General features: G+C 52.0%; 1 protein-coding gene across 1 annotated transcript in view; it reads left to right on the top strand.

Annotated features, from left to right (window-relative positions):
* Positions 1 to 11,117, top strand: part of LOC104128326 (phospholysine phosphohistidine inorganic pyrophosphate phosphatase) — a 93,383-nt gene extending 82,266 nt beyond the window's left edge. Inside the window, exon 7 of the mRNA XM_009641087.2 lies at positions 9,938 to 11,117. Within this exon, the coding sequence (XP_009639382.1) occupies positions 9,938 to 10,028 (91 nt within the window). The 3' untranslated portion in view covers positions 10,029 to 11,117. The remainder of the gene's footprint in view (positions 1 to 9,937) is intronic.
* The last annotated feature ends 27 nt before the right edge of the window (positions 11,118 to 11,144 follow it).

Below are 11,144 nucleotides of genomic sequence, written 5' to 3'. Positions count from 1 at the left end.
CAGGAAAAAAAATCATCCCTTCCAGAGGATATTTCTTATCCAGATTCGTTAATCTAAGAAGATGGGATGAACATAGGATGAATACTTTTCCCTTTCCCATCGGAGGGACCTGTCTGTCCTGAGGAGGAGGCTCCTGAAGAGGTTCAGGTGACCAGCCCGGGCACAGCACCTTGCTCTTGGACAGACAGCGCTGGGTGAAATGGGTCTGGGCCAGCGTGATGGGGGAAACCCAGGCAACCGAGGGGTGAATGTGCACCTCTGCGGAGGCAGAAGCGTTTTGTGTTCTCAAAAGGTTGTCTGTTCCCTCTCGCTCTCTCTGTTGGCTCAATAGAGTATGTTGCACGAGTATTACCAATACATGCCCTCACTGGGTGGGATGAATTAAAATGGTTTCCGTGAGGCTGAGGGTGGCAGTCACGAATGCAGTAACCCCCTTCCACCCGAGTCTTCACTGAGGAGTCCAATCAAGTGGCCATCATCCCAAGCACGGAGCAAGACTGGCTTTTGAGCCATGATGGCTTAACCCTTGGATTCAGGTTGGATGGGAGCGCAGCGGGTCCCAGCTCAGAGCCCACACGATGCCCTCGGCCTGGGCAGAGAAGACAGGACCAGAGCCCCGTGTGGCAGAAGGGGCCAGCTGAGCATCTCACCATCCTAATGGCCACCAGGTCCCAGTTCTCCCTGCAACACCCACTGTCCCCAGGCCATGTGTGTTCAGGGACGTGCAGGCTGGGAACCAGTCCAAAACCAGGCGTATGTGCTGCTCCCTGTCCTCCCCTGTAACGCTGGTACACGCACCCTTAACACCTAGCCCCTGCTGAGCTACTTTTGCTTTACAAGATGAGAGACCTCTGCAGTTTAGACAAGGGAAATTGCTGCCCAGATGCCTGAATGCCAGTACTCTGCTTGGTTAAATATTTGTTCAAACCAGCTTGACTTTCCCGTGCATTTTTGCATGAGGGGTTTGGGAGGTGGTGGAAAGAAGTCAGTTCTAATAAAATCTCATGCTCTGGTGTGATCACATGAGAGCATTTAGCCAACAGTACCTTCTGTCCCGACGGCAGCACTTCTCATCACGTCTCCCCACCGCCGTCCTGCCTTCCCTCGTGCCTGTTTCTTACTTAAGCGCGTACGTGGATGAATCTCTATGTGTGTCCTATCCACAGCCCGTAAAAGACTTTCAGGACTTTTAATCTCCAGAGCTCTTAATCTGTCGTGTTCACATGTTCTGTATTTCCTGAGAGAGAAAATAAATAGGCACGGGTGGAGGAAAGGAGCTGCCTGCCTCATCCGCTTCCTCAGCGTCCGATGTTCGACAGCCGGTTGGCGCGGCGTATCCTGCAGAAATGGCAGGAATTAGGATTATTCGAGGGATAACTTAGAACTGGCATGAGTAAAGGTCGTGCCTGCGAAGAGAAGTATTGGAAATATTTGTGTTGACCCTCTCCCAAGCTTTACGTGTAACAGCCGTGGAAGTTTGCCACTGCCAGCCTCCAGCTTGTGATCTGTCCTGGTCACCGCTGTTCCTTTTGCTTCTTTATTTTGACACATGCTCTGAACCACTTCATACCTGCAGTTATGATCGCCATTTCTGACCTCCTCCTCACTCCCCAGTGTGATGTGCTGCATCGGATCTCGGCACCATGAGTGGTTTTTAAAAGACCTGGTAGAAGACCTGGTAGAGCAAACCGCAGCAGGGACACCAAGCACTCCCCCGTGCACCTATGTCAGCCGTACCAGCCCTCTCAGCATCCTCTTCTAAGCAGTTATTTCTGGAATTGTGTGTCTGAGCTCATTAGTTAGAGTGTAACCATGCAGCCAACTGATTAGAAACAAACAAATTACCACAACACTCCAAAATTAAAATTTCAGCACATGTACATTTGTAAAGTACAAGTGTTCACCCCAGGAAGTGCCTTGAAATTCAGAAAAACAAAAATCTGGGGAATGTTTGCTAGCATTTGCCAATATTTTTTTTGTAAGGTAATTTATGCAGGAAGATAACTCCCTATCCCCTCATTCCCAGTGTTTCCCTGTATGCTGAGGTGTATTGCCTGGAGAAGTGTTGTACCTAAGCTGGTTTATTCTGCTCAGTTAAAACTGTAGCAGTTTAACATAAACAGGAATGATTAAGAGGCAAGCCCACAGACTTCCTTCAGATGTTAGCAAACAATTTGGCTGTTAATTTTTACCTGTTTGTGGATGCTTGAATTTAAATGAGTCACAATTAAAGACAATTAGCTGCCTGCACGGTTCTGGGAGGCAAGAGAAGAGCAGTGGAGGATGCTGGTTTGCTCTGACACAGGTTTGATTTCCTGGAGCTCTTGGGGGCGTGTTGGCCAGAAGGAGATGGCAAGGCCACCTCTAGAGGTCACCGACTTCTGCAGCAAGGTAGAAGGCATCCTCGGCTGCAGGGCTCATGGTTAGAGGTTTCTGTTGATGGTGCCCACCCCTCCGAGCAAAAGCAAAAGCATCAGGGCAGGTTTAGGCTGCTTCTTCACCAAAAGGGCTGTCAGGCTCTGGAATGGGCTGCCCAGGGAGGTGGTCGAGTCCCCATCCCTGGAGGTATTTAAAAGAAGGATAGATGAGGTGCTTAGGGCCAGGGTTTAGTGGTGGGATGGCAGGGTTAGGTTAAAGGTTGGACTCGATGATCTTAAAGGTCTTTTCCAACCAAAGTGATTCTATGATTCTATACTATGATTCTATCTTCCCAAATGATGGCAGCAAAGCAAAGGAAGGTGCTGGCTGCTTCCTGAGGACAAGCCTTCTGCCCTGGGTCGTGCACAGCAGCTCTCCAAAACGTAGGGTTTTAACCACAAAAGCCTCTCTTTCTGTTCTGGGGGAGATCTGGGTGTGACACGAGATGCGGGGTCCAGGTCCAGGGTTCCCTGAACTGCCAGGACCTGCTCCAACACTGGGTGCGTTTAGCGGCTTTGGCGCAGGTTTGCCTCTCATTGTAACGTCAGGAAACGTGCTCTGCGGCCGTTCATCAACCGCCCATCAGCGTGCTGTCAGTCACCGTGATTTATCTGGGGTTTCAGTGCCAAACTGATTAAATTGCATGTTTCACAAAAACTAGAGTTTCACTCGTTGCGCCGAGTAAAATTATTGCGCCTGTCCCAAGAAACTAGCAAAGGTTCCAGTGGCTGTTTACATTCCTCAAAGAAAATCGTGTTAAAGTCTTGTCTCACGTATTTTACAGCTGTGGTAAGAGCCCCTGAAGAATACGCTGTCAGGGGAAATGGTTTCAAGCTCTTTTATCTAATTTTAGGCAGCAGGAGTATATGGTGTTTAATTGGGGAGTTAGTGGGAAGTCTGCGTGGTGACACGGAGAGATCCCTTGTATAAACAGGGAGAGTTTGCGGGCTGGGGTTTGCTCTCAGCAAGCTGTGCTGCTGGCAAGGTCAGCGATCGTGGGACACGCAGCGTTACAGATCAGGCTTGCCAAACGACTGCAGCTCTGTATGCTGGAATGTGAGCTCGTTTGTCTTTCAAATTAACTTCTGCGCTTTGCTTTGACCCCATGTGGTGTTTTTCCTACCTACCCCTATTTTTAAAGAACTCTGCAAAAGCTAATTTTAACCTGTGATGCTAATCATGTGTTGATCAATCCCCATCTGCTCCTGTTCTCTGAAGTCAAGTTTCGGCAGGTCTGGGGCTGAGCTGGATTCTGGGGTTGTTTCCATCCCTGTGGCCATTCCTGTCCACGTCAGCTACCTCCACTTAGACTTTTATCTGCTAAATATTTTGTCCACACAGTAATCTGGCTGTTTCCTTTTTGTTCTCCATATATTTTGTTGCTGCTGAGAAACTCTTTCCAACCAGTAAGTGAAGTTTCCCAGGACGGCACATCGTGAGGGTTTGGTGCTCAGACTGGATGCACCCCCGCGTTGCTCCCAGTGGGGCGTTTGGCTCCCAGCTCAGTGGGACACCTCCAGCACCCAGCCACGTGTTTTCCTTTGCAGCTCCAGTTCCCTCTGCAGAAAAGGTCCTGCCACGAGAGTGCCATTCGGAGCCAGCTGCCAGCAGCATCCGACGCCCGCCCCGACCCACAGGCTAAACCCAGAATCCCAACTGATAGGGGAAAGAAAAGGGTTAACTCAAAGCCTGTGTTTTTATAGGCATCTTTTTTATGCTGTCCCTAGCAATGCTCTCTTCTGCATGTATTTGCTGTGTTTGCTTTAAAATTGCATAGTAGTTCCTGCAAGTGGATGTGCAGACCAGCGTAGATCCCTTCATCCATCACAGATACTCAGCTGCATCTGCGTGAACCGTTGAGAACACTACGTAGCAGGTCGGGGCAATTCGAGACCCTCCCTGATAGCTGAGTCTGGGTAGGGAATTCAGCTTGTCAGAAGAGACCTATCCACGTGGCAATCTGACCCAGGCAGTAAGTTGAACCTTCTTACTCTTGCAGAAGCTGGTTTTTCATGGCCCCTTATGATCTAGGATGTGGTTTTATGCTTCACCAGGAGGAAGCCATCGCTTTCTGCTAGTCCGTAGCCCTGATACCATGCTGGAGCTTCTCTTACCCAGTGACCGAGTGAAGAGTTAAAATGGCAGAGCTGGTTTGCTGCAGCACCCTGCTGCTTCCTTGATGTCTCAGACCAGAAGCGTGGATCTGAACTAACCAGTTGAGTATGGGCGGAGGATCTGGCGCAGCCACATGGGGCTATAAATAGCTGCTCAGTTTCTGCAGCACTGGCACTGATAAATGGTCCCTGGGAGAGGAGGATGTTCAGTCATCTCCTGAGGATCACAGAATCCCAGACTGGCCAGGGTTGGCAGGGCCCTCGGGAGCTCACCCAGTGCCACCCCCCTGCTCAAGCAGGCTCACCCAGAGCAGGGGGCACAGGACAGCGGCCAGGCGGGGGTTGAATATCTCCAGAGAAGGAAACTCCACAGCCCCCCTGGGCAGCCTGGGCCAGGGCTCGGGCACCCTCACAGTCAACAAGTTCTTCCTGACATTCAACTGGAACCTCTTCTGCTTCAGTTTGTACCCATTGCCCCTTGTCCTGGTGCTGGGCACCACTGAGAAGAGTCTGGCTCCGTCCTCGTGACCCCCACCCTTAAGATAATTGTACGTGTTGATGAGGTCCCCTCTCAGCCTTCTCTTCTCCAGGCTGAACAAGCCCAGCTCCCTCAGCCTTTCCTCGTAGGAGAGATGCTCCAATCCCCTCCTCATCTTTGTAGCCCTGCTCTGGACTCTCTCTAGGAGTTCCTCATCCTTCTTGAACTGGGGAGCCCAGAACTGGACACAGTACTCCAGATGCGGTCTCACCGGGGCAGAGTAGAGGGGGAGGACAACCTCCCTCACCCTGCTGGCCACGCTCCTCTTCATGCACCCCAGGATGCCACTGCTTTCTTGGGACCAAGGGCACCCTGCTGGCTCATGGTCAGCTTGTCGTCCAGCTGGATTCCCAGGTCCCTCTGGGCAGAGCTGCTTCCCAGCAGGTCAGCCCCCAGCCTGTACTGGTGGATGACTTGATGGACGTGAGTAACTACAGAGTCTCAAGACCTCTGTCCATGTTGCATCATGCTAAAGCTACTTCATATCTTTAATGTGTTGTAATGTACAGATCATTTTGGATGGCTTTTTCTTTTGAAGAACATCTTCTCCTAGCGTTGCCCTGCGCCTAGTGGGGCAGGCACAGATTGTGTGTCCCTGAGCCCTCACAGCGCAGTAGGGACTGAGAAGGACCACTCCGGATTTCAGAGGGCCCCTGTGCTAAGCCGCTTCTTTCCCTGACTGCTTCATGTACCAGCAAGGTGGCCGCGAAGAGGTGATGTAGAAATGAAGTGCCACATTTCACAGCTGTCATGGCCAACTTGGGCTGGAAAACATTACTTGTGTACACATCCAGGCTGTGATGCTCAGCCGCTCCAAGGAGTCCTGCTGTACGGAAGAGTGGTTCCCAAGGCTGTGGCTGATTCTTCACAAGCGAGTTTGTGTGCTGGCCAAGACTGCTGACAGCTCAATATTCGGCTACAGAATATAATTTATTGTCATTTTGATTTATGTTCTTCTGTGCAACCAGAGTCCCACGTAAAAAAAAAAAAAAAAAAATTCAGGAGGAGTTTATCTTAAAGTTAGCTCAATGCAAGTTTATTCTTCAGCAAATTAAAGATATTTTTAGATTTATTTATTTACTTTGGAATATGAAAGAGAAAATTACGAAAAAGTAACCTCTGCTGTCAGTTTTGTGGCCCACCGTCGTGATGCCTGCCATCGCGCAATGCAAAAAGAGTCGTCGTCATCCAAAGGGAAGCAAAGCTGAAACCATGAGAGCAAGATCTGCTCCTGGCTGAAGTTCCCGCCTGCAGCTGGTGGCCCTGGCCAAGGAGGCTTTGTCACACCAAGGCAACACCCAGGGCGTCAGGGCCAAGCTCCAGAGCACAGTGCTCCACTGAAAGGTATCTTAAAACTCTCAGTAACTGAGGGTTTCTCCTGGGAAAAAGCCCAAATCCCCCGGGGGAAGCGCTGGCACAGAGCCAGGGTCCCCGCTCCCTCCGGATGGCAGGAGAAGGGCTCACCCTCCATCCAGCCGCTTGGGTTTGCACGCGGGTTTTAGGGCAGAGCTCTCTCTTCTGCCTCCCTTCTGGCACCCAGACTTGGGCTCCTGAATTGCTTCGCTGCATTTGGAGCCCTGCTTCTTGGCATTAGTGCCGGGGGATTGTTGCCTGCGGTTTCCTCCTGACAGAGCGGTGCTGAGCCGGGGCGGGGGCAGGCATGGCGTGGCTATTCCTGTGCACTTGTGTGCGTTACAAAGCCTCCCGCCAGGCGAAGGAGGAGGCCGCATGAAACAGCTCTTGGGGTGGCGCTGGCAGGAATAAAAGCTCCTAGCACAGCCCTAGGAGACGGCGAGCGAGCAGGGATGTCTGGTTTATTCCTGTTCTCTGCTTTCCTGCAGAGTTCAGACAATTTTGTTTCTTGCATTTCCCCCCGACTTCGCCGCCATGAGCACGTAGGTAATTAAGACACGTGACGTGCCTCAAAAGTGTAACTCCAGAGTATGCCATGGGCTGAAACGGAGTGCCCTTTCCAGCGCAGGGCTAGGGCTGGAGCCCCTCTGCTATGGGGCCAGGCTGGGGGGGGTGGGGGTGTTCAGCCTGGAGAAGAGAAGGCTGCGGGCAGAGCTGAGTGCGGCCGGTCAGGGCTTCAAGGGATTCTATGATTCTATGATTCTATGATTCTATGATTCTATGATTCTATGATTCTATGATTCTATGATTCTATGATTCTATGATTCTATGATTCTATGATTCTATGATTCTATGATTCTATGATTCTATGATTCTATGATTCTATGATTCTATGATTCTATGATGGCTGGCGTGGGGACAGGGCGGTGTCACCGGGCTGGTCCCCACCAGGGGAGGGCAGCGGGGTCCTGGCTGGAGCCGGGCCAGGCAGGGAGGCACCTGATGAGCGGCTGGGCAATGCGGCACCCCTCCTGCATAAGGTCTGCGTCGTGCTCTCCTTTTCTTCTGGATAACGCTGGTAAAGTGTTAGTAAAGTGTTAGTAAAGTGACTGAAACCCGTGTGTTGCGAATGAGGCCATCTGTCTGCAGCATGGGTAGCAGAAGGGTATTTTAGGGTTCCCAGCTGCAACCCTGTACAATATCGGACTGCAAAGCAGCAGGGAAATCATGGAGCTCAGATGAATAATAGGGGTGCAGCAGATAAAAATGAAGTCCAGGTCCACCCCGGTGGGGATGGTTGGGCAGCACGGGAGGGTGAGCTCTTGGCTCCCCGGGAGCCAGGGTAGGTTTTACCATCACCCTCGCTGGAGCCAGGAGTCACCCTCAATGATGATCAACTCCTGGAGCCAGGAGTCGGTGGCTGGCCAGTCTGTGTGTTGTTATCTCACAGTATTTGGACAACGTGCTTCACTGCAGTATGTGTGTGTATGTATATATACACACACAGACATATATATATGCACACCCAGTCCTTCCACAGCACACATTTAGTGTGTACAGGGCATTTCCTCGATGCCTGGCATTTAGCTGCTGAGTTACAGGTGGATTTCTGTATAGGCAGCACAGATAGCAATCACAAAATCCTTTTAATAGATCAAAGAGTGCTGTGTAATTGAAAATTTCTTGTAGAAGTGTTCGTTTCAACCAGTTCTTAAATTTTTCTCCTAATGTATAAGACAGAAAAGAAACGTTTTCCAGGGTATAAAATGGAAAGAAGTTTTGTTCATTACTTGGTTTGTATCTCCACTCAAATTAAGGATTATTGACAAGAAATGAGTGTTTTACCATGCTCCCCAAAGGTATTTCTGTATTCATAAAAGCCTCTTGGTTAAATCGGGGGGTGAGCAATAATTGCCACCTGAGGGATGGGTACACACTGGATTTTTACTTGCTTTATATTTGGAAGTTTTATTCTGCTGTATATTATAACTTGCTTTCCATTCAGCAATCAAAATTCTTCTTCGGTTGAGGAAAACCTAAAGCCCATCATAATTACTGTTCTTGTTGCACCCTAGCCCTGTAACAAGATAGAACTTGGCTAATTCAATAAAGACCCATGGAATAACCTTCCACCTTTTAAATAAGATGCTTTTATGGACAGCCAGCACCCACGTAGAGTCCATTGCACAGAGCCATCGTCCTTGTGGCGGACATGGCTTTGCAGGTGACACAAGGAAAGCTGTCAGTGCCTTTTCTTTTTCCTAGCTGCATGCTGTAACTTTGCAGCAAGTAAAATCTCGAGCATCGTGGGCTCCTGAAAGAGGCCATGCCTTTGCGAGGAGCTCGTGTGCTCGGACGTGAAGAGGGCAGCTGAAAAAAATGAACAGAAAGGAAATAGCCCTGGGAAGCTTCAGTGCTGGAACTGAAGAATTTGGTACTTGTACAGACAAGCGCTCACCAAATTCTGCACATCATAAATAATAATGATCTCTCTGCCTCCCATGCATCCGCTAGGAAATGCATCTTCCCCGCTGAGAAAATGGCCTGGGCTAAATAAAGGTTTGCCCTTTACGGGGAGCAAGAGAGCTGGGAGGTGGACATTAGGGCTCTCATCTCTCTCCCAGAGGAAAGCCATTAAGCGTATGGAATACATATGTTTGCTCTTCAGCAGCTGTTGGGTTTCTCAGCCCAAGAGCCATAACAGGACCGCGAGGTTTGGAAAATTTCTGCCTCCCACATCTGCCCCCCTCCCCACCAGCGACGCTGCTGAATCAGTAAAAGAGGATTGTGCATCTGCGCCTCGTTAGGCCAGTACCTCTAATTATATCATCGGCAAAAAATGGCTTCAAGCTGCTCTGCCCCGGGGTGGTGACTTGCAGTGGAGGGCGAGTCTGACCCTTTCCATGGTAGCGTCTGACACCACCACGGTTAGATTTACAGGCTGGTGGTCCTGCAAAATTAAACCCTGACAGAGCCTTCCCACTCACCGAAGCTGTGGACAGACCGCTCGTGTCTCTAGGTCGGAAGCGACCTCTTCTCCTCTTTACCCATTTCTAGAGAAAAAAACATGGGAGAATAATCATTTGCGCAGTTTTGTAGGATCCTGGGCTTGCAGTGAAGTGCCCTCCCAGCAATCCCCGTCTGACACGGCTATTGCCTGAACAGCCAAGTGCCATGTAAAATGCAGGGCGTTCGTTTGGGTCAGTTAGGTAACGAGGTAGGTTGTCTTCCACACAGGGCTCTGCAAGGTTTGGCCCAGCCCAGTTGCACAGGGACGTGGGATCTGCCGTAGCACGTGGGAGAGACCTGGGTACGGGGGAGGTAGGGAGAGAAGGGGTAAAAAAACAGAAGAGGGAGGAATGTGAAAGCCAGGCTCACCTGCGGGTGCTCCGTCTGGGGCCACCTCGGAGCTACCCTGGGCCCTGGGAGCGCAGCAGCAGCAGGATGGCCGGGGACGTGGGACCTGGCTGGGAGCCCGTCCCTGCTCAGCCGTGCCCTTCTGTCTCCTCTGCAGGCCTTGCGATGAAAACCACCCCCACGTGAAGCCCGATGCCTACGTGAACAACCTCGCCGAAGCAGTCGACGTTATCCTCCAGCAGCTGTGAAACCGAGGGCGCCGTGGGCGATTGGAAGGAAAGGAGGAGGGGGCCTCGTGTGCAGCCCCGCCACGAGGCCACTCCGTCCTCTCCCACCCCCATCTGATGTTAACAGAGCCAGACCCAGCCTTGCCCAGGGTGGTGAACGCCTGTGTTCCTAAATGTTTCATCTAAGGGTACTAAAACGATCTGCCAGCCTCCTCAGGGGAGCGCTGAACTTGCTGTCCTCCGGCACGTCGTGAACGTCTTCCCCTTGGTGCCGTGCTCCTGCCAGCGTAGGTGAAATCAGCTCTCCCAAAAGTGCCCGGCTCTTCCCCAGCTGGGGCTGAGCCTTCTCTGCCCTAGGGGAGCCCTGAGGGTGGTGAGGGGCCTCTGCCGCCCCCCGCCGATGCATGGGGGGCTGGACCCCCTTTAACTGCTCACACCAGGGACCCAGCCCAGAGGTGCCCGGGGGGAAAGGGGGGACCCGGCACTGCTTCATGGACAAGCTTTGCTGTTCAACTCCCCCTTTCTGTGCCTTTTGGGGTGCCTGGGATGGGATGGAGATGTCCCTGAGGGGTGATGGAGGCCACCAAGCCCTGAGCTGCTGTGTGCCAGCCCAGCCCCGCTCTGCGGGGTCCCGTGCAGCACAAAAACCCTGGGGAGGGGGACAGCCCCTGCGCCCCCAGCACACCGGTAACCACGTTTCTGCCACGCTTGGTCCCTGTCAGGCACCGCCCCAGGTTAGGGCTCGGGAATCTGGTAACACTGCGACACGTGACGGAATAATCCCACCATCCTGTCAGGAATAAACCTCGTCCTGTGGATCGGCACATTTGTCGCTGTGTTCGGTCACGTCAGCGCTGGCAGGGATGCTCAGGGGATCTGAAACAGGATCTGGCTGGGATAAGCTGGCAAGGGCCAAGGGGCCGACAGGCTTTTCCTTCTCTCCATGGGGTCTTGCAGGCGGACATGGCTGGGACACACACACGGCTTTCCTAGCCCTTCCCGTTAAGATCCCGGCCGTGCAGCCGGGGCTCGCTCACACCCAGGCGCTGTCAGCGTTGAGCCCCGCGCAGCTCCAGCTCACGCACCGGCGGGAGCTCCGGTGGGGAGCATGGCGGGACGGCACGGCAGGCACACTCG

The sequence above is a fragment of the Egretta garzetta genome, unplaced genomic scaffold (genome assembly GCF_000687185.1).
Source record: "Egretta garzetta isolate BGI_Z169 unplaced genomic scaffold, ASM68718v1 scaffold386, whole genome shotgun sequence".
Classification (NCBI taxonomy): domain Eukaryota; kingdom Metazoa; phylum Chordata; class Aves; order Pelecaniformes; family Ardeidae; genus Egretta; species Egretta garzetta.
Note: the sequence above shows the minus strand (reverse complement) of the source record. Positions and strands in the feature narration are given on the sequence as shown.